Genomic DNA, 27,450 nt, shown 5'->3' with positions numbered 1-27,450 from the left:
ACAAATAGATACAAACCCATGTTGGGTAAAGCACCTTCTGACACGGTGCTTAAAATATAAGCTGAAAGAATGTTACATCCAGACATATGCTGAAACAGCAACATAACATGGTTATACCTTCCCACCGGCTACCACTTCTAGAGCTGTTGCCGTAGAAACATCCTTGACTTGAATCAACTTAGCAACAGGTCCCCGAACCTTTTTATGGGGAAAGTTTCTATCAGGTGCAGTATAGTCAAACTGCAGGCTGGGGAACCTACGCAAACAAGCATAAGCTCGCTGTAGGAGAAAAAGACAAACACACCAGTTAGACTGGAATGAGACACTGAATTCATGAGATACGTCCAAGAGCGATAAACCAAGGTTAGCTTCTGTAGAAGACGCAGCTGTCTAGAGATACTCGAGTGTTAAAATACTCACCTGTCTGAGAGCGAGTTGTACTCTTTCTGAAGTTGTACTCACCTGTCTGAGAGAGAGTTGTACTCCTTCTGAAGTTGTTCTGCTTCCTTCTGAAGGTCAGACTTTTCCTGTCGAACCTTCTCCAGACTGCCCTCAACGTACTTGCTTTGCTTTTGCTCATCCTAGAAATGCAGACAAATTATTGGACCTATTCATGCTGGATGCTTGCTAACAGAGTTACACTAGCGAGAATAAAGAGGAGCACTAACACTAATGTTCTACTAGCATGTGACTACTAACCTGTAACTGCTAACCTGTAACTACTAACTAGTGACTACTAACCCGCGACTACTAACCCGTAACTGCTAACCAGTAACTACTAACCTGTGATTACTAAGCTGTAACTACTAACCCGTGACGACTAACCCGTGACTACTAGCCTGTAACTAGTAACCTGTAACTACTAACCCATAACTACTAACCCGTGACTACTAACCAATAACTACTAACCTATAACTACTAACCAGTGACTACTAACCAGTGACTACTAACAAATAATTACTAATTTGTAACTACTAATCTGTGACTACTAACCCCTGACTAACAACCTGTGACTACTAATCAGTGACTACTAACCTGTAACTACTAACCAGTGACTACTAACCCGTAATTACTAACCTGTAACTACTAATCTGTGACTACTAACCCATGACTAATAACCTGTGACTACTAACCAGTGACTACTAACTAGTGACTACTAACCAGTGACTACTAACCTGTAACTATTAACCTGTAACTACTAATCTGTGACTACTAATCTGTGATGACTAACCTGCGACTGCTAACCCATAATCACTAACACCTGGCTAGTAAGATGTAACTACTAATGGGTAGTATAAGGTTCACTATACAATATATAGCTATGTAAGGACAACAAGATGACTACGAGACCATCTCAGCAGAGCTAACGGCACTTTTCAGCGTCTGTCGAGCTGGCACTGCTAATCGACTAAGTAGCTGTCTCTGCATGTAGAGTAGGGGCAGGTACCTCAAAACGTTTGATCTGTTTAGAGGTGTTGTCAAGAGTAACTTTATCTTTATCATATTCTGCTGAGGTTTGCTTCACTTCAGCTTTCCGCTTTTTAACCTCTGCCTCCGAGTGCTTCACTTTCATTTCTGAGCTCTTCATCACAGTTTCTGCCTCACTGATGGCATTCTTGGCAGCTGGCAGCAATAGGCAATGTTAGAAAGGATAAGAAGGCAAGGGAGTGAGTTACACCGATCAGTCAACAGATCGACCCTATAGTATGACAAGGTTTCTTTTTGTCTTTTTAAATACAAATAGTTTATAGTTTTACTTAAAGAATATTACAAATGAAGATAGAAAAGGAGTGTAATTTCTTAATGACAATGCTTGAAACTCACAAACGATTCAGTGAATGCTCAAATAATGGTTCACTCGAACGGTCACATGAGTTCAAAATCACGGTAAATATGACATAGTGAGAGTTGTTCTCCTTTTTCAACGACTTTTTAGAATAAAAGTGAAGATAATTCTAAAATGTGTATTTTGTAAATGTGTATGTAAATGTATATGTGGTATTTTACTGTCACTCCATAAACTTATGTGACGGCTTCTCTGAACCGAGACAGACAAACCTGCATTTACGATTGCTTTGAAATAGAATTTGCCAGCATACAATATGAAATTCGAGCGAAATTCTGACTCTTTCCCCGAGCAAATTCCAAAATACAGCATTCAAAGTTCCCTGAAGCATCAGAGTTTTGTAAAGGTGTAGAGACTAGAAGTGACCATACAAAGAAAAGATTATAAAATGCAACTAAAAGATGATAAAGATGAATTATAGTGCATTCTTATGGAAATACTTGATCTAACATAGAGTGGTTTTAACATATGAAGCAGATGTACGTCAAGGTTTGCATGTTTTCTATAGCTTGTTTGATTCTACGGTTCTACGAAAGGGTCATAGAATTTATCTAATGATAACAGCAAGGGTAATGCTATCAATTTCCCTGATGATTATATCCTGGGATTCGTTAGGAAAGAGCCAAAATACCTGGGACTATTCAGGCGATGAAAATGTTGTACGATGAAAATGAGCATACCAATCAGCTGATCGTTTAGTGTCGCGTTCTCTCCGTCTTCATTGCTGGCAAGGCCCGCTGCCTCCGTTTGAAATCGCTTCTGAGCAGCAGCGAACGAGTCCTTCACCTCCTGTCTCTGTCTGACAGCATCAGCATTTGCAGCTGTATTCTGATCTAGTTCCTGTCTCTTTTTAGCAAGTATCGATTCATCCTAACAAGAAAATAAATGTGACAATAAATTTAGTACTGAAAAGCTACTGATGACTACGTAAGCAGGTTATTCTCAAACTAAATGAAAATAAACATTTACAGCACTCGACCGAAGATTAATATTTTCTGAAATCGTCTCCTTATTTCAAAACCATCGCATGTTGACAAAAGTAACCTTATATATATACATTGTATTGCGCTTAATTTGCCATAAAACAAAAAAGACTTTTTGTCACTTCATAGTAAGGGCAGGTGGGCAGAAGTATAGCCTTAGTGATACAAGAAATAGTGAGAGGGGCGAGTGCTAGATGTATGGAACTAGTCTGGCATTTACATAAACTAGAGTACTTAAATTTTTGGTTTTTATCTTCAATGGTATTTTTATATTTCAGCATATAATTATCATGTTCAGTTGCTTCTTTCACATGCTCCTTGTTTCTTCATATCACTTTCACTTCCTCCCTCACGTAAGTACTAGATGGCTTCATATATTTTTCCAATAAATGACCCAAAGATGTTTGCTCATGTTTCTATAACTTCTCAGTTTAATTCGAAGGAAAACATTGCATTTTGTTTCACTACTACCAACCACCACCCGCACCAAACTTTGTGGAATCGGTGAGTTTCACACTAAAAGATGAAGATATGATGTACTGTTAACATTACTAAAGATGAAGCTATAATGTACTGTTAACATTACTAAATATGAAGGTATAATGTACCGTTAACATTACTAAAGAAGTTATAATGTACTGTTAACATTACTAAGATGAAGGTATAATGTACTGTTAACATTACTAAATATGAAGGTATAATGTACTGTTAACATTACTAAATATGAAGGTATAATGTACTGTTAACATTACTAAGATGAAGGTATAATGTACTGTTAACATTACTAAAGATGAAGTTATAATGTACCGTTAACATTACTAAAGAAGTTATAATGTACTGTTAACATTACTAAAGAAGAAGGTATAATGTACTGTTAACATTACTAAAGATGAAGGCATAATGTACTGTTAACATTACTAAGATGAAGGTATAATGTACTGTTAACATTACTAAGATGAAGGTATAATGTACTGTTAACATTACTAAAGAACAGCAGAAAAAAAATAATGTGAAGGGGAACTGTGTACGTATGCACTGATTTGTAAAAATGCAAATTTTTGGGAAACTTCGGATGTTCAGTCAAATATTTGTTCATATTTTAAGTCAAGAAATTCAAATATTAAAAGTGTAGTAGTGTCAAGTTGAGGTTTAACTTTGCTAACTGGGGCTGTACTAACTGTGACTAACAAAAGGATTATTTGGCATGCTTGGAACCAACTAGATGAATGCTGGGTAGAGGTGGAACGAGACAGGTTTTTTAAGTTCGAGACGAGACTCGAGACACTGTCTTGTAAAAATTCGAGACTCGAGACACGAGACAGTAAAATAATGAGCATTTGGTGATGATTTCACTACACAAGTACTAGCGTACTTGGTATATATAAAATTGATACACCTCTTTTTAAATTGAATTTTCACCTGGTGTAAACGATTGAAATACAACATTTTAATAGTGATATGCATGTAGTTTTTGTAAACAAAAGTGACACAAACAGCTCTAAAATACCGAAGTTATATATTTCTAAGAATTTTAAGCTTGATTGATAATAATTATTATAAACATATTGCTTTGTACATGTTCATTTTTACCACCTATTGAATAGGTCTTACTTTTTAATGTAATGTGTAATGAAACCGATAGCCGTTGCTCTACAAAGAAATACCGCAACTAAAAGAACACACGATAACACTTTCATTCTTATTGTTTTATTAATGTTAAGTTTTGTTTGTGTATTAGCTGTAGTATGTGAATTATATTTAAATTGTACTCATGAAATTATATGAATTACTGTATACATGTACATGTGTATTCTTATATTAAACTAACAATAACGTCATTGTTAACCGAACACGGACTATGGTCGACACGGCCTTTCGTTCGTTTCTTTGTGTCCGGGCAAGTTTTACCAGCAATTGGTAGTATATAAAAGAGGCCCGAATTTTATAAAGGGCAGTTGGTGTTTAGACACGATACGATAAAACACAGACATGTTACCCGCAATAAACTTATTTATTAAATTGGATTATCCGGAGGGTAATTGGATACGATCCGGTATCTGTTATAAGGACACAGAACCAAACTACAATATTTTAACAGGGCCGTTGTCCGGACTACATGATTAAACTCGGTGGCCGACCTAATCAATAGCAACAGGTAGTAACGGACCGGGTATAACTTTATAGGCAGTTGCCCGCAATCCATTACAATATATGGAGTTGTTGCTACCGCAAGAGGCCATGTTTTAACAACCGTGCGCAGGCGCTCTAGTTCTATTTCCTGTCTGGAGTTTGGCAATAGTGAAGTCGAGACGAGACCGATACGAGACAGGTCGATACTCGAGACGTCTCGTGTCTCGTTCCACCTCTAATGCTGGGTACCAGAAAGAACATCACCACTAAAAACCCAAGCCTTGAGAGCCTTGATGCGACTAGTACAAGCAGACAGACATGTAGCTAATGACTAGATAAGTGGGTCAACTAGATAAGTGGGTCAACAGCCGACTCGCTTACATCGACTAAAATTTTCTTCAGCTCCTTGAGCTTTTTCGTCTGAGATTTAATTTCTTTGACTGACTCATCGTAGTTGGAACTGGAGATAGCATCAGCCTGCTGCTTCGTATGTAACTCTTTCTCAAGGGTCACGAGTGCATCAGCCTGTTCCTGTTAAACAGCCATAAGAGCTATATAGAGAAAAGCAACAAAATTTCATATTCTCCCACTTTCTTGAGCTTTGGAGGCAATAGGGTTATGATGGCGGGGTGATACGAGTCAGTCAAATGTATGCCTAAAACGAAAGCAGTTTTGAGTGACAAGCAAATTTGACAGTACAAACCAAAAGAAGTTCAATTATACAGCTCATAGGCAACCGTCACTATGTTTCTATGACCCAGTTAATTCAAACCATCACTATGTTTCTATGACCCAGTTAATTCAAACCATCACTATGTTTCTATGACCCAGTTAATTCAAACCATCACTATGTTTCTATGACCCAGTTAATTCAAACCATCACTATGTTTCTATGACCCAGTTAATTCAAACCATCACTATGTTTCTATGACCCAGTTAATTCAAACCATCACTATATTTCTATGACCCAGTTAATTCAAACCATCACTATGTTTCTATGACCCAGTTAATTCAAACCATCACTATGTTTCTATGACCCAGTTAATTCACAAGATGGAAACAGCAAAAATCCGCAAGTCAGCAAGTTTTGTTACTAGCAAATTTTTACTGAATGTTTCACGCTGCAAATGATGGAAACGGTTCTGGCGAGTAATGCGAGAAATAATACTGCGCAAGCTATTTCATTTAGACATATTCCACACTTGAGTTGTTCCTATTCCGATTTGAAAAAGACACGAGTGCGCCACTTTGACTTCTGGCGCAGACCTTATCTTCTTTAACAAAGAGCCAGCACTAATCTGCAACATGTGAGTATCCATTGAAACACTTATTGCACGGTTACTCAAGGTGTGCACAATTCCAAATCGGCATCATCCGCATCGTGGAAACATAATGCGTAAGTACAACTTGTAGCCTGCTTAAAAACAAATGAAATTGCTGACATAAAAAGTTCGTTAATGCAAAATATGTTCAGTTGTTTTTAAAAAAAATTTAAACTTGCTAACATTAAGTAAAAAACATTTTGGTTTCACATCCACACAAAGTTATATCTATTAACGGCAATACTGAATAAGCATTGTTGCACACAAGGAATGATGCAGAAGTACGATTATACTGAAAAACTATTCCCTAAAAACTGATCCAGATTCCCCTACCATAAGTTTTACTGCTTAACATGTCCGCACCTAACAGAATGCAGGAGCCTAGGCTCAAAGCCACATTGTTAAGCCTAGTTCAATAATGTGGCGAACAGAACATTAATTTAGAGTCGAATATCAATTCTTCTTAATAATTTTTATTATTCATGGCACAGACTTCACCTTAAACCCTGTAAATAGACTGTAAATATCTAAGCTGGTTGTAGGGAGCCGCTTGTATGAACTCATTTTGTAAAATTATTCATTACTGAACCAGCCTTTCTATACTTAAACTTGCAGGCAACAGTTGCTATCTGCTGCCTAAACTATTGTTGAGAGAGATTCTGTGAAGTTTGAATAACATCATTGAATATATTATTGATTAACATTGAATTACATTGCTGATACTTTCCTTTTAAAAATATAAATACTTACTTTTGGCACATGAGAAGGAAAAATGTACTGATTGATAAAGCCTGGTTCCCATATTGATTGCGAGACCCCGGCGGTAATCTTGCGCAGCAAAACACCTGCGACGCTAGGCGGCTTCTGTTCACATGAAGCTGCATCAATAATAATCGCATAAAAAGGCTCCCTCGCCATGCCGTCTCGATAATGCTGACCTTCACCTGTGCAGTGCATTTCGGGAAAGTTTTGCCTGCGGCTCTTCGTCAAATTTGAACAGCGCTGAACTCTTGCGTTGACCGCCGGTTGACGTTCACATTTCACCGCTGATAGCCTGCGGTGCTGTCGCCGGTGCTTGCGGAAGCGGGCTTCAGTGATAAACGTTTTACAATGCTGCACAATAGCTGTTGATGCACATAGAAGCAGTAACTCCATTGAAGAACATTACGTGTCTCCTAACCATTCATACAAATGTGACACTGAGATGTATCGTGGTGAATAAGACCTCGGTAAGCAAAGGGTTAGATCAGATAATTACTAGCTAAAACACGATAGATTAAAGTTTACCCCTTGAATCTGTTTTTCCAAGCTCTCAATCTCTGTTGAAAGCTCCTCGACGAGGCCAGTGATTTCAGAACATCTATCATTCAGTTGTTTGATGGACTCTTCCAGCTTGGCGAGTTGCTCCGCTGATGAAGCCCGGTCTTTTTGAGCGCACGTAAACTGCATAAAAAATGGACATAAAATTTTTAGGCATTTAGCTCCTGAGTATAGAGATGGACTAGTTATAGACTTAGGGATGATTTACATACTTACTCAGTAAGTCTATTGATAGTAACAACTAGTGAGGCCGAACTTTAGCCAAATTGAATCGTGAGTACACAGGCTATAAGATAGACTGAGGCCAGCCTGTATATGTAGGTACTTTTTCGAGTCTATAGTTACTACGTAAAGAATACCTGCCATGCGATGTATATCTTGTTCAGGTGATCAATTTCTCTTACGATCTTCTGGTACTCAATATATGAATCCCGCTCTTTTTTCAGTCTCTCTAGCTTTGGCCCTGTCTCCTCTTCTATCAACTGTGAGCATATGAGCACACTCCATTAATAGTTTATAAAAAACTGACAAGAAAATCACTAGCCACAGCCTACTATACAAACTGAATTTCAACCTCTTTTGAACTGTAGCAGATTTTTTTCTGTTCACAAAATCCTGTGACACACCACCAAGCGAAATGACAGAATGAAACTAGAAACAGTAATGTACAGAGTTAATCAGTTTTTTAATAATACAGTGCAGCCCAGCTATTCGACATTAATGTCAAAACTTTATATACGTACTGTACATATTAACAATTAGTAACAAATTAGTATGTTAACCTTAGTAACCATAGTTACCTACAGTAACTTTAGTGCATTTAGTGCATGGTTGTGATCTGCTTATGATTACGGTTAGGATTCTTACTTCTTCCTTTAACCTCATTATCAATCTTAGGACCCATAGCTAACAAATTAAAGTTATACATGTAGTTATATAGGTATAATGAATTAAAGTTTATAGTAAATATTATATTAAACGCTAAAATGCACAATAAATTTTCCCTTTCGCTTACTTTGTATTCATTTTCGTTTCACTCAGGCAATACATCAAGAATTTATGAAACGCGAAGAATGCTGAACTGAGAGAGAGCGAGCATCGTGTCTCTTTCATGCATTGTGGGAGGGATTTCAGTGAATAGCATATCAGCATCTTTGTTATTCCGACGTAATCAGCACACCGACTGCCAAATTTGAATTTCCATAGAAATTTTTGGTGATATCGTATGGAAAAAAATGTGGTATGGCGGGGCAGAAAAACGTCGTGTTCCACATCGTTATGCGAAAAAACTGTATAACAGGGACATCATAATCCGCGGTGAAACCTGGGCTTGTTTTAATCAACACAACATGTCTATCCATGCAGAAATGGTAAAACACACAAAGCCCTTGACCACCTTCCAAAGCCTTGAAATAATTGTGCCAATCTGAGAAAGAATTGACTACAATAAAGCCTAGTACAAGATTTGTAATAGGCTCGAAATTGTGACGTATAGCATAGCAGACCGGCGGTCTAACCAACTCACTACACGATTGCTCCTGACACTCAGCTTAATTGTGCAAATGCTGATTCTTTATGCTTTATGATAGAAAAACCTATTGACAAACAACAGCCAATAATAATACAAATGAAGTTTGAAAAAAAACCATAAAATTGATAATTTCCCCTAGCACACCTGCTGATCTTTCACGGCATGACGCAGCAAACTAGTTAGAAATCATTGCACTATACAAACTGAAGATCTCTATCACATGGCCTTTAAATGTGAACTTAAAACTGCGCAAAAAATATTTAGATGAACAAAGAAATGGTAGAATGTTGTGTTTAACTGAAGTTGTCATTCCTTGGCTAACGGAAGCTATCTGCCCTGCATATATGGGAGTTAACTACTAAGTAATACTAGATAGGATGCTGTTGTAAGGCACCTCTTAAGCGCCAGTCTTGGGGAACTACTAGTAATACTGGAAGACGCGGGTTTAATTATTAGAAAGTTGGTATTTTAAAAAGGGAAGAATTGGAACAAATACTCATACATATCGGAAGATGCAATCCTAAACATGACCTTATACTCTGGGAGACTACAAATGGTGCCTGAAGGTCAGCATGGAATTTAGAAACATCAAGATAAGCTAACTTTTTAAGACTTGAATTGATGCAACAACTTAAGGGAGTTTCACCTTTCTTAGCCTGCCGTTAGCATAATATTGCATTAAAATGTTTAGTTTATCTATTTTGACTGTTTACATGTATGTAGTTTTAGTGAAACTGAAAGGCAAATTATGCCTTGTTTCCACAGTATTCAAGTTATGATGATAAAATCAAATTTAAAAGCAGTAAAAATGATTTTTGAAATATTCCAATCGCAATATGATATGGCTTGCGATGGTAACAGACCCCGATTTCTTAGCAATACATCCCTCAAAATTATCCATAAGATAATTTTCAGTAGCATATAACTTTCTGATTAACATCTTAAACAAGGGTGTAGCAAACCGATAACTAGCCAAGACAGCACTGTAATAAAACAATCGTAATAACACATTAGTATTAATATAGTAACTATTAGTATTAATATATTAACTATTAGTACTAATATAATATCTATTAACAATATAACTATATAATATAACTATAATATAACTATTAGTATGTAATAAATCAATCTTTACTATAATAAAAACAGTGTCTGTCTGAAGCCACACTAATAGCATTAGGAAAAATATTATCTCACACGGGCTTTGAACTCAGATACTTCATTTTACAAACCGGCGTGTTAACTACTACACCACAGGGCTGCCTTACCACTTCACGAATTAATTATGAACACACTGATTACTCATGACGATCTCTCACGGTGCACGAGTCTGCCAAGCGTGCTGGTAGTAATAACACAATAATCATAATACATAGTAATATACAATAGTAATAATACAGAATTAATAATACCAAAAGAATAATACAACAGTAATAACACAATAGTAATAATACAATGGTAATAATATGATACTTTCTGCTAGCCCAGTGGACGGCGGGCTTACAAAGCATTAATGATGAGAACCTACGCTTGTCATTGATTAGAACATACCTTAATATTAAAAATGTTTTGCAAATCAACACACTACTCTAGATTCAAAAGATATCTGTTGCATACGTTTTTTTCTGACAATTTATATTCTTCATGGATCTCAGACCTTTTGAGTCCAACAAAGAAATAAATGGGTACCAGAGGATCCTGAATAAACTCCACTATTGATAGCAATTACCACTCACAGAGTCGACTTCTCTCAGTTTGCTCTCCTTTTTCTCAATAACTTTCTCAGCATTCTCTCTCTTGGACTCGTAGAGCCTTGTACCGGCTGCCTCCTCAATCATAGATAGAATCTAAACAAAGATTAAAGTCACTTGCTACAAAGTTTATTGACAAAAGGAAGATAATAGAGAATGTCTACTTACTGCAAAGCTAAACTACCAACACCAGAACGACGCTATCAAACATTTTTCTCTCACAACTGTTCAGTAAAAGCATTCCATAGCCGCAATAATTAGTCGAACTGTTCCACGAAAGATTCATGTATGAGCGCAACGAACAAAAAATGTAAATACTTTTAGCTCCAAACGACTCGAGTATATAAGTATACCAAACAAGTAGTTGGAATATATGTAGAAAGTAAACGCTCTTTACCTCTGGAGGCTTCATGTTAAGCACTTTGGTGATCCGTCCTTGCATAATAAGAAAGTGGGGATTGTTTATGTTGAGAGAGACTGACTTGAACAAATCAGCCACTTTCTGGTTTGGTGCCGCTGATCCATTTATCATGTACTTGTTCCTTCCTCCCACAACAACCTTAATAATAGTAAAATGATTTCAGATCTTCACAGGTAGTATTCTATTCTGGAAAGATAAGTCTGTGGAACACCGCAGACCTTGCTAAAGAAACTCTTCTTATGCTATGCAAACCCTAAGATGAAAAACTGTAAGGACTACATTGAAGATCTTACATTAATTATTAACAAGACTGTGAACAGTAATGCTTGTGAAGTCATACAAATTCCAGGAATTGTCCATGAACAGTGGAGGTTTTGCATTAACTTCCCATTCTGTTTGAAACTGGATATAGAAATTTCCCTGAAGTAATATTAACTCCATGAACTGGTTGTCATTGGATATTGTTACGTAATACAGTGAACCACGGGTTACGACATCCCATCTTAGAGTTTTTTCACCTTACGATATGAAACACAAAGTTTTTTCGGACCCTCATTACGACATTTTCCACACTATACGACATCAACATGTCTCTCCGAAATTTAAATTTGAACAACATCGCTTGGTCGTTCTTGTCGAATTAATTTGAAAAAAAGTTTTATTAATGTCAGCTAAAAGTTATAGTGAGCGCGAGGCAAAAAGCGCCGAGCTGGAAATGAGTAATAAAAAATAACACAACAAAATTAAACTTAGCCCTAAGTGTGTAAGTAATGTGCAAGTAAGTGTGTTTAATAAGCTAAACTCATTTAAAGGTTGACAAGTTTATATTGAGCTTTTTATTCGCCTTTCAATTCACGTGAGAACGTGACAAGACAATAACCAAACTATCATGACTACGTCAGAGAAATAAAGAAATTCCAATCTATGGCGGCTTTTCGTTTTTGAGCTTTTAAGAGCTTGTAATCACATTCCCACATATTTTGCACCTACAACACAACAGAGTAAGACATGGTGAATCTTTTAATACCAAATAACTGTAATGTGAATTTTGTTGCAAGTCAACCTTTAAGGTAAATTCAAAGTTTATGTTATGTAGCATCTCAAAAGTATGGTGTACCGAATGTGTTGCTGTCAAGACTCTCTCACACCACGATTAGCGGCTGCGTCTGTCTCGAAGGTGAGAACTCCATACAGTGATGTACATAGTAATGTTGCATTTTATGCAGATCATGACCACTGAATGGGTAACTATAGTTACTAAGGCAATAATACTATTTGGTTACTAATTTTTAATATGTACAGCACGTATATAAAATTTTGAGATTTTTACCAGAGGTTTGCATTAGATAATTACTATGGGTTTCTATACTCCTCCATACGACATTTTCGGCTTACGATTCCAACACCAGAACGAGTTAATGTCGTATGGCGGAGGGTCCACTGTATTGCTTCATGCTTTCATAAAAATTTTAATATTCGATGACTTCTCAAAATGATGTTGATTACCTGATTAAGAATATATATTGTCATGCAAGTGCCAAGTATTATTGGTACTTTGCCAACAAACATTATGCTTATTAGCTAAAGCTTTATACAAGCTAATATTATATAGTACTGTAGCTATTAATAATGCTTGTAGCTTTTTACAAAGCTTTTCTATGACCAAACATATAAATACTTGGGTTTTCTGTTATCAAATCAGTTGTCTCTGGAGTGTGCAATAAACCACATTTCTCTACTTTAATACTCTATTTGATTGCTTCTGTGCAGAAACATAACATATATATTCACATATAGGCTACTAAATACTACTGAACCACTAATTCAAGTCTGCGATCTGCAACTATATATACATCTAGTTCAGCTTTGATTTTCTCCAAAAGGAGAAGAATCAGCTTCAGTGTTTGCATGATCGTTGCCGTATATGCTTTTTCAGATTTAATTATTGTTTCGTTTTACTCACCTGTCTTGTGACGACTATTTCTTCATACTGACTGTATCCAAAGGGACATTGTTCTGGATCACTATTGTCAAATGTAATGCTCACAGTAGCTTTGGTTATACCTGCTTGACCATTCTTATATACTAGTTCTTGTAGGTTTGTAGCCCGCACCTGTAAGAGGACATTTACTAACTCAGCAGACCCGTTTTCATAGTATATACAATTACTGACAACGCTTAGTCTTGGTGAATGACTAAAGTTATCACAGATTTACTAGAAAAGACGCAACTGACACTTTTGCACACTTTCAATTGGGCAGTCTGTTATGTAATACTGTTGTATGGAAATACTGTGAAAACAGTATACCAATAGGTAATGCAGCCAGACCACAGAATAAGCATATAATACCTACAAGCAGCAAGACACCCAAAGACACCAAAAGATCCAATAATTTGAAAATGTCAAAAGTAAATTAGAAACTTCAAAATGGAGGAATCAATCATAGAAATTGCGTCCACACCAGATGGAGAACATGCCAAAGGGTAGTCGAAGCAATTAAACCTACCAACCACCATCACCAGAAAACCACTAGAAAAACATTTAAAACGAATTAAAAGAATCACATACAGATCTTCCACTCCTGTCAAACATGACCTAGATATCAGGAGTAAGTCACGAGCTTCACCCTACATGCCAACATCATGTGCACCAGCTGAAGACATGCAAACAAGATATCTTCACACGCCTGACAGAAAGCATTGAACCTTAATACTCAACCTACACCGACAGGCTAACCATCCCACATGCTCTAATGACTCAGCATCTCATTCTCCATCTATCTCCAGCTCTCTCTTCCCAATGACCTCCTTGGACGCTGTCCCCTCTGCCTGCTGAGGAGCCTGGCTCCCCTTACGGAGCCTCATTCTCCTTCATCAGCTGAGCCTCTTCTATCTATCTCAACTGCTGACACTCTCTACCTATGGCCTCTCACAACTCTCGTTTGACTGTCGAAACTCACAGCTGTTTAGGACTGATCAACAAGCATAGACGACCGTTCAAGTGGGGTTCGAGTAAGGATGTAACTTTCTTTAGCTATTCTAATTGTTTATCATTATTATTATTGTTTTAGAATTTTGTTAGTTGTGTATTTCATTGTTTGACTTATAGAATAAAGAAGTAACTTTGACTGGTAATATTAGTATTGCTTACAATAGCTTAACACCCTCACCAGTAATAATTACATTAGATCCCATAAGCTAAGCAAAAGTGCACAACCTAAACATAGTCAAAATAGAATAATATGACAAGCAATTTCAACACTGATGTTGTGTGTGGATTCGGATTAGTTATGCATAGCATAATTTCTCCACAACAACTCATAACAATACCAGTTTATCTAATGCGATAGCTTATACACAGTGGCATGAAATAGCAAACGCAAGAACACACTAGAAAGGTTTTGAAAACATAATCACGCAAATAATGTAGGATGTAACACAATTTTTTGCCATCAATTCCTAATTGTCATTAAACGGAATAGGTCGAACACACATACCTGATGAAGATTGGAAATTCCTAATACAAAGCAGATCGAATCGAGGATGTTAGACTTTCCACTTCCATTCAGGCCAGTTATAGCATTGAACATTGCATCAAAACCTGTAATTTCGGTTCGTTGAGCATATGATTTGAAGCCATCAAGCACTATCGATTTGATATACATACTGGAGGACCATAAAACATTCAGAAGTTTTTGTTTTAGCGCCAAATTTGTATATTGTCCTTATCTACCTCTTCCTCCAAAGAGCATACTAATACGTAGACCTAGTACTTGAAAAATTGTATAAAATAATCTATTAACTTGTGCTGCGGTTTAGAGTGGAGAATGTAAACGCCGCGAACCAGATTTAAGACTTGCGTAAAATAAATTGAGCATGTGCTGTCGTTTTGATTGAAACGGACCGTCTCTGAGGATGGTAGCGCCTAACTGCTCGTTCTTTATTGATAACTCATTCTCATTGAGTGAACATTTCACTAAACAATAATAGTGTTTGTTTGCTTGCATTTTTAAAGGCCGAAAATCTAACCCATTAACCGCATAGTTGTTAGTATTCTGTCGTTTGTAATATGCATAAATTCTGTCAGTAAACTACGAACGTTTGGTTCATAGTTCAGTACTCACTGTCAGTGGTGTAGTGCTACCCTAACTCTCCCTAGCTAAGTTATGGTTAGAAAAATTGTGTGTTTTCAAGTATAACTATAGTTAGGGTTACAAAATTGTACACTGCCAATTCTCAAGGTATATTATAGCTCTATTTCATTGATTCAAGTACACTAATGTCATTATAGTCGACAATCAATGGCCATTCAATATAAAACAGCATACAGTACAATACAGTGATGTAATTTTCATGTAACATGACAAGATTGTGATCCTAATTGGCTAAGGCTAAAATCAACATCAACAACAAAGGCTAAAATCAGATTACAGCATTGTGTTTTACAATAAATACTTTGAACCATGAACTCAATAGTTGCTTGTTTTTCTCAAGGCTCTTGGCAACACTATATTCCCAAATTTTTATTATTTTCTCAACTTATTTATTACTACAGATGTGCTCATTTCTTATATCATATACATGATTTTAAAGCCCTGTAGGCTGTAAGCCCCCCCCCCTTCCCAGTAGGGGGCTTACAGTGCTCCTAGGCCCCAGCTGTTCCAACCACCACTACAGGGCGATGAAGCCGCGTTGCAACTCTTGGTCACCTACATCCACTTATCTCAACTTTACAGTTATAGTTAAAAAAAGGTTAGCACTACATCACTGTTTATTGTTGAAAAAAGAATTCATCAACCTCTTATCAAATAAACGGAACTGATGTCCAAAATTGTCACAGCCACCAATGTTTAGCTGTGCAGTTTTTGTACAATGTCTTTTGTACTAAACATGTTGACAATATAGCAAGCAAAATACTCGGGCAGTGCTGCGAAGACAATTAAAAACAGCATATATATTAAAACTAAGCTTGTTGCTTACTGTACTTTAGTGAGATTTGGCTAGAATATAGGTGTCAGACATAGGATCGTACTCTTGAAAAAGAAATGAAAATTTGAAAAAAAATCCAAAATAAGGCTCTCAAGTTTAACATCTTTAACATCAGTGATTGTTAACTTATCAAAACTTGATCAAATACAGGTGTTGATTCATTACAAAAAAGGAGAAAATTAGTTAGGCATATTTTTTCACAAGAGTACAGCGATCTGGTCTGATTTCATCCGGTATTGATGAAGCTGATCGCTCGTATAATACAAGGCAACGTCAATTCTCTATTTACCTGCTATAAGAAACGCAGTATATTCCAACTCAGCTTTTCTGAGAACTATAAGAGAGTTGTGTGAAGCCATTTCATAACTGTTATTTAAAAAAAACTGAAGCGTAACATCTTTTATGCACAAAAAGGAGAGAACAAGAAAAAATTTGTTTTTTATCAAATAGGAGTTTTCCCACCTCTTTATTCCTTATGGGACTCGCCCAGGGAAAACCAACAATTAGATCGAATAGGTCAGTCGGTTGACATGTATGTGTCACTCTTTGTTCTTTGACATGTCACATGTGTTTGTGCTGATAAATCAAATATTTTTAGAGATATGAACTGTGTAACCACTTGCTGAATAGTGTGTACCATTTCATTGTTTTATAACATTGATTATCTCAATATCCAATTTTTATGTCAAATCACAAAATATGACAAAAGCTTTACTGATTATAATGTTAATAATAATAATTTTTCCGAGAAAGTATTTGTAAAGCCAGTGGGCATTCAGCATATTTCACATGCCTGCCTCTTAATCTTGCTAATAAATCACACAAATCTGTTTTGAATCATTTAGTTGTTATCACCTATTGAAATAATTTAGGATCATATGACAAAGATTAGCATGTTCTGCCACATTCAAGTTCTAGCAGATTTTTTTGTAGATTTGTCAATGATACTGATTTGCTGTAGATGTCTAGTGATGATGCATTTTATGGGGATGGTGCCAAAGTGATCTCCACAACAATTAACATAAACAGTAATCCCAGAGCAGAGTTTGACGTTGATACGTTTTATGAGGTGTCTCGATGTGTGGAGTGGCTCAGCAGTATCACTCATGTGTCGAAGGTAAACTCGTGTCATTCCTTTTTTGTTTCAATTTGGCACTAGCGTTATAAAGCTCAATTGACCAAACTCCCGAATTGCATTCGATCTGCATTACTATCACCAATCACTAAACACTATAAAAACAAAGTATTCAAACTACAAGTATGTTATTTGCAAAATGTCACTGCATTTGTTCACAAGTGCTTATGCTGTGGGACAATTTTGAACTGTAAAGACTGGTCATATCACATTAGAGTACTGTCATACTTCAACATACGAGCTTGATGCGTTCTGGACTTAGCTCGTATGTCAATTGACTCTTGTGTCAATTTACTTGTGTGTCAATTTACTCTTGTCTTCAGGCACTATTTCCTTTGTAAAAGAACTAAATACAAATTAATTTGTTATCATATTATGAAAAATGCTACATAAAACAGGATATTACTTTGTTACTTTTAGAAAAACATGTTTTTAATTATTGTATTTCAGTACCTATACTAACAAAGTAACAAATACCTATTTAATTGTTAAGAGGATATTACTTTGGAAAAACATGTTTTTAATTATTGTATTTCAGTACCTATATTAACAAAGTAACAAATACCTATTTACGAGGGCGACCTACAAATTATTGACATTAGCAGCATTTGGAGTAGCTGATGTACAGTATAGACTATGTATTCTCTAACTTGTATCATAGCGTGAACAAAAAAGAAAAAATTTGGTGTAATACCAAAAATCTTAATTTTTTGGAAAAATCAAGGGTGGTCTTTAACTTTTGCAAATGACTGTAGTTGTTAAAATCTGCAATAAAATGTAACATGACTATGTACACTACTGTATGTTTTTACCTTCAAGATATGTAGTGGCTAACGATGGTCTGAGAGAGACTTGACAGCAACTCGTTCGGTACACTAAACTTTTGTCGCGATACCTAGCAGAAACTTTGAATTTAACTTAAATGAATTTAGCTTACTAAACACACTTTTAAAGCCAAATTTTAATTTTTTTTAAGCTAAACTTACTTTAATTTTTATTATCTGCTTGCTGTTTAGCGCTGTTTGCCTTGTGTTCGCTACAAATTTTAGCCAATTTTTTAAGAATGTTTTTCAAACTATTGCGGGGAGAAACAGCTTGAAAAGGTGATGCTGTTCTCGAGAGCGGACATTTGCATACTTGGGCATATAGTGGCCATCAAGAACCGGCTTGTATGCTTGTGTCTCAAAGCTTACTCATATCTCAAGGAAGAAACTTGCTTGAAACTCCGCTCGTATCTCGATTTTCTCATATGTTTATGTTATTACTATAACTTACAGTATGTTCTCACATGTTAATTATATGTTGAGGGGTGATTGTAACTACAAATTAATCCATTCCCAACCCTCTGAAAAACCACTAAAACAGGATATTACGATGGAAAAACATGTTTTAATTGTAATAGTTCACCGCCCTACTCATAAAGTAACAGATACTTATCTAGTGGCTATTGTCTGCCATAAAATATAACATTACTATGTGCAGTACTATATGGAATTTTTACCTTTCAGACAGACGCTAGCGGCTACGTTCGGTACGATACTTGTTGGAGACACTAACACTAACATAACGTAAACTCTAAATTTAACTTATTTAACACTTGAAAATAAGCTTTGATCTTACGCTAAACTTAATTCTAATTCTGTTTCATGTTCGGTTTAGTTTTTTATTATCTTACGGTTTGTATCTTTTTGCCTCGCTTTCTGACTGCTCTTTTGAAATATTTTTAAACTGACCCGACGAGAAAGACTTGAGCAATGCTGTTCCAGTAAACAGCCTCTCACATACTCGTCCACCTAACGGCTGCATCGGTAACTGTCTCGTATGCTTTTATCCCAAATTTGTCTTGTATCTCAAGGCAAAACTTTGTTTAAAGGTTTACTTGCAACAAAATTCACACTACAGTTATTTGGTATCAAAAGGTTCACCATGTCTTACTCTGCTGTGTTGTAGGTACAAAATATGTGGAACGAACAGTTAATCGCAGCCATCACGAAAACGCTGTAGTTTGGAATCTCTTTATTTCGATGACGTTCTCAAACATTGTGGTTATTGTTTCGCCATGTGATGTTATCACGTGAATTGAAAGGCCAATAAAATGCTCAATATAAAATTTTTCGTAGCACTATTTTATGACAAACACTGGGTTCTACCGAAAAGCCCATATCCAATATAGATGCTTGCTACTTTACAGTTTCGTTTCAGCTTGGTCTAATCATCTAGTCGTAATCTGATCATGTGACCCAGACTTCCTGCCAAATAGCGCGAACAATTTCTGCAGCATTTTTCGACTATCACAGGTGACCAACAGGCTTGTCATGTTTTTCAGAGGATGATATGCACTCCTCCAAGCTAACTTTTAAAAATTAAATGAATTTTTACGGTAGGTTTTGAGATGTCTGTGCTTAAAGTGACAGCGTTACGTTGATGATGAAATAGACGCATAAGGACAATAGACATGGTTTTATTGAATGCGTGAAGCATATTTGTGAAAATATTTTGACGAATGAGGTTGCATGAAAGTGTAAACAGAAGCCATCGTGTTCAACTACAGTCCATTTGAGCCGTTTTGGAAAGGGATTCCAATCTACGGCGTTTTCGTGATTGCTGCGATTAATGTTTTGTTTCTGAGCTTTTAAGAGCTTGTAATTACATTTCCACATATTTTGCACCTACAACACAGCAGAGTAAGACATGGTGTATCTTTTGATACCAAATAACTGTAAAGTGAATTTTGTTGCACGTCAACCTTTAAAATTTTGTTCGTATCTCAAATCGTGCGTTGGGGCATTTGTATGTCAAGGTACATATGCCTCTTCTAGGTTTAGCCAATCAAAATGTAATCACATGATCATCTATTTTCAATTGGTCATATTGAACTTTTTCATTGTTAAATTACTAGCTTTTCTGCTCTAAAATTAAAGTCCGCATGTACAGATACATCATGCGTGCTTATAGAAGATAATTAGAACTATGGATGCCATGCAAATGTTAAGACTAACCAATACAACTCATCACTTTCTTTCAAATGTTCAGTTGCTAGTCCATAGTGCTTCTGCTTTACTTTGAGCTCTTGGTGTATCTTTATGATAGTTATGAGGGTTTGATTTTGAATGCTATGGTTAGACCTTACTGTCGACTATGCAAGCACTACCTCAATTGTTGTTGATGTTTACAGGTTGCCCTGCAGTTTCCAGATGAGCTCCTACCGGACAGTGTGTTTGTTATAAAAATATTACAGCAGCATCTCCCTCAGATATCATTTTATATTCTTGCTGACACATCTTACGGCAGTTGCTGTGTGGATCTTGTAGCTGCCCAGCACTATAAGTGAGTAGTATTGGCTGTAATGCGCCAGTGACAGCTATTTCAGAATGACAAGACATTCAAGTGCTTTATATTGAAAGCCAGTGCATGACTCGGAAAAGGAAAGGTCATAAATAAATGGTTCTAATATCACCTTGATTGTAGAAGTATTTAAATGGTACAAGGAATTTAATTCATTGTATTAAATACAGTGTTTGCAGTCACGACAGAAAAAAACCATGCTAATTATATTTCGTTTCTAGTGCAGATGCCCTGATACACTATGGTAACAGCTGTCTCAGTCCTGCCTCTGGCATCCCTATTTTATGGGTGTTTGGGAGAGCAGCTCTAGATATAGCTGACTGCTGTGAGCAACTCAAACAGCTAGTCAGTAGTACAAAGACAGAAAATAAGAGTTATGTTCTCATGTATGAAGTGCAGTATGCGTACATTGCAGGTGAGTTGGGTCACATATCTTTTCAGCTACAAGCTTTCAGTTGCATTTCTTATAGGAGTTATAATGGGGCTAAGCTGTGTTTTGTAAAAATGGATTGCCTCACGCTTTCATTTAAATCGGATGTCATTCACTCCTCTAACGGATAACTTCATTGAATTTTATGATTACTGAATACTAGTAAAGAAATGCGCTGTTTAAAATTTGTTTAAGTCTTCCACTGTAAAATGTCTTTTACTGAGATGACTCTCTTCAGCATTTAGGAATTGTTGAACTCATCTTCCAGGGTTGTCGCAAGACGTTTTACATCACTACTGGAACATGTCAGAAGTCAGCAAAGACAATTTTCATTAGAGGGAAGCATGATAAAATATATCAAAGTGGATTTGCAAGAACTTGGTTTCAGCATTCATTAATGTGATTTGATGATCATCTGTATCAAACACTGTAAGGTCTTTGGAAAGGCTACATGTAGTAGAGCTAAAAATCAAGTACCCATATAACTAATATCGCAGCATAAGATATTACACTGGGCAATGACAAATTGGCGTCACTCAATTGCAGTCTAGCAAAACAAGTACCATATTCAAGTATCATATTTAAGTATCATATTTAAGTATTATATGTATATAGGAGTTTACACCAACATTAATGTATGTAGCATTGTCAGTTGGCTGATAAAGCTGACGGCATATTAAGATCTATCCATAATTAACTTGCTTGCTGTTACACCACCGTCGGCTCACCTCAGATACTAGTCTTATGCCAAAGATTGATTTTACAAAGGGTCAGCAAGAAAATTAAGGACTTCAAGATAAAAACATCAATTCTTGGATAGCTGATATAACTGACCACCACAAACTTTCTGGCATTATAATGACAAACGCCGCAAAATATATTTTTATCCTCACAGTTATGTGAACAAAAGTGAAAGATTTTGTACTTTTAGCTAATTCGAATATGTCTGAAAGTTAAAAATTTAAATTTTTAGTGCATAGGCTATTATGTAAAAGCTAATTAGTTATCAGCAGTGAAATTTGTAGTCATGCACTCCTGAACACTCCTCTGCACCCAGGGAGATAAATCCAATTTTAGTTGAAAATGGAAGATGATAAAGTTATTTGTCTCTGACGAAGATGAGATACTTTTGTCACATGTTCGAGCTACAGTATAATAAGATGTCAAGTTTGTCTCTGAATCTAACCATTCTCATCGTTTAGATGAACTCTTTTTGATGGCAAGAACGCTGATACCAACTCTGTGTCTTTCCCATCTGAGAGGCACTGCCAACTTAAACAGTACGGTTACATCTAGTGAAGGTATACGTCTAGAGGTCAATGGCAGATCATGGAGCTCTACGACAGGTGCTAAACCTTCGGACTATGATGTGTTATATATAGGCGAGGAGGGGCGCACGCTAAACAATCTCATGCTAATCATGAATGGCAGTAAGTTCTTTAGCTACAACCCATCAAGAAGAGAGAGCCGGCAGGAGACAGCGAGTGTCAACAAAGCATTAATGAAAAGAATGTTTCTGATAGAAAAAGCAAAGGTTGCCAACATTATCGGGATAATCGTGGGCACGTTGGCTGTAGCCGACTACCTCTCCATCCACAAAAGACTTAAGGAACTCATTAAGAAAGCTGGTATGTAGCTTATTCATAAATTGTGTTAGATTTTTTGCTATGGTTTTAAATGCTTTTAAGTCTTTACATGTTGCTAAATGGATTTAATGTTTTTAATCTTTATAAGCTATGACTTTTGCTAGAAACAACAGACATATCTGCTGCCAATAAGAACTTGAGGAAGCTTGAATAGGCTATTGTTATTTCAATTGACCCTAACTAGGAGTTGCGCACTCATGGGATCCAATACCAACAGCAAGTAACTTAAGCTGTTGTTACCTGTCGTTACTTGGCAACACCCATCTTCCCAACATATTATGTCGACTAAAAGTACATAGTTCCCAAATGTTTTATTTTACTAAACTTATTGCTCTCTGTATTATATAAAAAAGTCTGTAGGAATGCCCAGTGTAGAAAATGGCTAATATTAGGCGCAACACGCTTTATTAATTACCAATTGCTAAGTTTAGTTATTGCTACAAGTTACTATTGTCAAGTAAATTATATTGGCTTATTGCACTCACACATTAATTAGGTGTAGGCATAGTCCCGTGTATTTCCTTAGGGGTAGCATCACAGTAGCAAAGTTTACCGATTTAAACTGATGTTTAGTTGCTTACACATTGATTTCAACTAGGGAGAGTTTTAGCAGTGTGAAAACAGAAAATTATGCTTGCAGGTAATAAACCGTTCAATATAATGGCTAACAAATGCGTCCATCTACAGGAAATGAACATTTTTACACTTTTCAGTTTTATTTTGGTGCTATTTCAATTTAAAATCAGTGATTAAACTGGGTGTATAGAAATGATTGGCTATTGATTTACTAATCAATCATATACATGTATTGTATTATTCAATATCGCATCTGACTGAATCAGATTTAGCATGATCGACACTGTTCTGTTTCAACCTTGATGAGTTATCTTCCAAATCACGTTCCATGGCTGTGTGAACATACTTTAGGCATCCCATTTTCGTCGCATTGAACAGTGCAGTGCAATATAGCAGAGCTGTCTTAATGGAGCGTGTTTCAGTGTATCACGAGTCTAAGTCTTATGTAGTTGCGCATATTTCCATCAATATTATTCCAAATTAGTAATGCCATTTTAATATTGTTTAAAATTTTTATTTTTTAGGAAGGAAATCATACACAATAGTCGTTGGAAAATTAAACAGCGCAAAGCTTGCTAACTTTATGGAAGTCGACATGTTTGTGCTGGTAGGATGTGCGGAGAATGTATTAGTTGACTCGAAGGAGTACTTCAAGCCAATAATCACCCCATATGAATTGGAGCTGGCCTACAACCCTTCCAGGTTTAATACATTAGCTGTGTATAAGTTCTGCTCAGTATTGCCTTTGTGGTTCTCTTTCGAATGTTAACTGTAAGAGACACTCAGTAGGATTGCTTCATTTTTCTTGATCGTGTTCTTTTTTTCACATCACATTTATAATAGCAAAATGGTCAGGTGATTTTTTCATCAATCAAAACTTTACCAGCTATCGTAATGTAGGAGTCACGAATAATTAATTCGAGTCAGTCATTATCAATAGGATGTACATAACTACTTGTAGGTGACTTAACTACATGTAGGTGACTTACCCATTTGTAGGTGACATAACTACGTGTAGGTGGTTTTCGTACATGTCCCTGGTTTATTGCATCGACTTACAAGTGCAACACAACCATATCGTTCTCATAGATTACATGTTTTTTGCTCTCTGAACACGGCTGAAACAATATTTAACCGTAGTTGTATCTCACAAGCGCAAATGATTGAACTTAAAGGCTAGCTGACTGTGTTTTGAAATGACAGCTATTTATACCAATATAATCATGATATTTCGTTTTTCGGCAATGATTTTGAATTTGAAACAAAAACTAGTTTTGGAGATGAGAACACTCATGATGCAAACTCCAAGCTGTGATATAAGGAGGTCATTGTTTTGGCAAAACACGGCGTAAAATACATTGTGCCAATGATTAGCTAATGCGTGAACGTTGGCTGCAGTTCTATTTCCTTTTTCCCCCATCTTGTCGCCGCGCTGCATGTTTTGGTTACCCAACATGGCAAATAATTATAATACAAGGTCAAAGCTGATTCCACAAACACCGAAGAAGTCTGCACCATATTTATGTGTGCCGCGTTTACTTTTAAGCAGTGGTTATAGAATTATACCAATTGGATTGTGCATACATCTTTGGGAGTGCCTTTTTCACACAGATAGAAAATTTAACGTTGCAAAACAATATAACGTTGCAGCTATTCCTGGTTATATTTTGCAAAGATCGCGGATCTTTGTCTATTTTTTACTTGAAAATGATAATGAAACCTGGTACTTGGTTGAAATTACATAAAATATTATTCAAACCCCAAACTGTAATGTCATTTGCTGCTATTAATGCAATACAAATGTGTGCTGTCAATTAACCTTCAAGGATATGGGGCTTGTGAATTTCATTGTTCTCTAAACATTGGTCTCTAAATAACATAATTTCATAATGTATTTTTGTAGAATTACTAACATATAGCGATGCAGAATTTCTAATGGCAAATGTTTGTTCAACATGCTTATCATCCACATAGATATTCTAGCAATCCGAAAGCTGCAAGACAGAACAGAGACAATTCTAAAACTATTATAGTTGATACAGTTTGCCCTCAGGTTACGATTTTCCTGTCACACGATTTTTTTGCCTTACTTTGTGGAGCATGAGATTTTTTTCTCCCCGCCATACAAAATATTTTTCGCCATACGATATCAACAAAAATTTTCTCGAAATCCAAGTTTGGCAGTCAGTGTGCTGAATGTCGGAATAACAAATATGCCGATATGCTATTCACCGAAATCCCTCCTACAACGCATGAATGAGATGCGATGCTCACTCTCTCTCTCAGTTCAGCGTTATTCCTTATTATTAATAGTGAAACGAAACCGGAAACATATAGGTGATAAAATATTAGCCGATGACAAAGTTGAAGATTAATAAAATAGTTAAAAATACATAGCTACTAAAACTTAGCTTCAAGTATGTGTTTAGTAAGCTAAATTCATTTAAGTTAAGTTCAACATTTATGATATACATCTGCCTCAAAGGTAATGTTACATTTTGTTGCAGATCATAATCACTAAATACACTAAAATTACTGTAGGTAAAGTAACTATAGTTATTAAAGTTGACATACTATGTTGTAACTAATTTTTAATATGTACAATCAGTAAGTATATAAAATTTTGATGATTTTTACCAGGGGTTATTTGCATTGGATAATTACTATGGGTTTCTATACCCCTCCGTATGACATTCACGCTTTACGATGCCAACACTGGAATGAATTAAAATCGTATGGGGAGGGTTCACTGTATGGTAACGGTTCACTGTATTAGTGGGTCCACTGTATTACATAGTAAATGGATGATAGTTGCATGTTGTACTCGGATGTTGCTTAACATAAATAAAATCTGAGCCGAGACTATTTTGTTTTCATTATACATGCCTTTTTCATTAAAACTTAATAAAGTGGGACAACTTAATAAAGTGGGACAACTTAATAAAGTGGGACAACTTAATAAAGTGGGACAACTTAATAAAGTGGGACAACTTAATAAAGTGGGACAACTTAATAAAGTGGGACAACTTAATAAAGTGGGACAACTTAATAAAGTGGGACAACTTAATAAAGCGGGACAACTTAATAAAGCGGGACAACTTAATAAAGCGGGACAACTTAATAAAGCGGGACAACTTAATAAAGCGGGACAACTTAATAAAGCGGGACAACTTAATAAAGCGGGACAACTTAATAAAGCGGGACAACTTAATAAAGCGGGACAACTTAATAAAGCGGGACAACTTAATAAAGCGGGACAACTTAATAAAGCGGGACAACTTAATAAAGTGGGACAACTTAATAAAGTGGGACAACTTAATAAAGTGGGACAACTTAATAAAGTGGGACAACTTAATAAAGCGGGACATTTGTCTAGTTGATATCTATGTTAACATCTTGCCGCTGCTTTCAGATGTATGTACCCTGTTGAAGCAGCCCAATAGCTAGAGGTTACCAGTTTAACTGTCATGGATTACAGATGTGCTGATGGTACTACGTAAAATTTGTGGTTCACTCTTCAATCGCCTGTAATACTTATAAGGGAATGGAATGGAGACTACACCACAGACTTCCAAACACTTTTACCAAATGGAAGCAACCACCAAGCTCTTCCTGAAAAAGTTAATGTAGAAACAGATGTGTCGTTGGTGACTGGAGCTATAAGAACGATAGGCATCACTGACTCTGCTGACGATGGCAAGCAGGTGGCAGTTCAGGACAGATCAACAGCTGTTGTACTATCTCACGCCAAGACCGCAGGTTTTACTCCATTCGCTCTTATTGGTTATTAGCGGAATTAAACAAGATTTTTCTGTAACATTTTATGCATTTGAAATCTTGTGATCAGAGTTATTATTTTTAATGTCAGGAGAGTTTCTCGCTGGAAGAACATGGGTTGGGCTTGAGAGAGACTTGGGTCACACAGATATAGAAAAAGCTAGAGAAGGTCAGACAGGCATAGCCATGGGCTATGACGGAGAAGCTACCTGACACCGCTGCGCAAGAAGAGACGAGACCTGTTG

General features: G+C 36.3%; 2 protein-coding genes across 2 annotated transcripts in view; one reads left to right on the top strand and one right to left on the bottom strand.

Annotated features, from left to right (window-relative positions):
• LOC137389486 (structural maintenance of chromosomes protein 2-like) overlaps positions 1-14,972 on the bottom strand; it is a 36,778-nt gene extending 21,806 nt beyond the window's left edge. The window contains exons 1-11 of the mRNA XM_068075500.1: positions 14,805-14,972; positions 13,271-13,420; positions 11,284-11,445; positions 10,872-10,982; positions 7,961-8,083; positions 7,569-7,724; positions 5,341-5,490; positions 2,527-2,716; positions 1,448-1,623; positions 463-581; positions 118-256 (exon numbers count right to left, since the gene is read on the bottom strand). Coding sequence (XP_067931601.1) covers positions 118-256; positions 463-581; positions 1,448-1,623; positions 2,527-2,716; positions 5,341-5,490; positions 7,569-7,724; positions 7,961-8,083; positions 10,872-10,982; positions 11,284-11,445; positions 13,271-13,420; positions 14,805-14,972 — 1,644 coding nt within the window. The remainder of the gene's footprint in view (positions 1-117; positions 257-462; positions 582-1,447; positions 1,624-2,526; positions 2,717-5,340; positions 5,491-7,568; positions 7,725-7,960; positions 8,084-10,871; positions 10,983-11,283; positions 11,446-13,270; positions 13,421-14,804) is intronic.
• A 363-nt stretch (positions 14,973-15,335) lies between these two features.
• LOC137390006 (2-(3-amino-3-carboxypropyl)histidine synthase subunit 2-like) lies at positions 15,336-27,433 on the top strand. Its single transcript, XM_068076225.1, has 8 exons — positions 15,336-15,353; positions 17,258-17,413; positions 20,607-20,758; positions 20,998-21,191; positions 22,409-22,834; positions 23,953-24,130; positions 26,970-27,187; positions 27,297-27,433. Exons 2-8 carry the CDS (start codon positions 17,258-17,260, stop codon positions 27,416-27,418), a joined length of 1,446 nt encoding a protein of 481 aa, XP_067932326.1. The 5' UTR covers positions 15,336-15,353; the 3' UTR covers positions 27,419-27,433.
• Positions 27,434-27,450: the final 17 nt, after the last annotated feature.

Source organism: Watersipora subatra, chromosome 3 (genome assembly GCF_963576615.1).
Source record: "Watersipora subatra chromosome 3, tzWatSuba1.1, whole genome shotgun sequence".
NCBI classification, from domain to species: Eukaryota; Metazoa; Bryozoa; class Gymnolaemata; order Cheilostomatida; family Watersiporidae; genus Watersipora; species Watersipora subatra.
The sequence above is the reverse complement of the archived record's forward strand: the minus strand, read 5'-3'. Positions and strand labels throughout refer to the sequence as shown.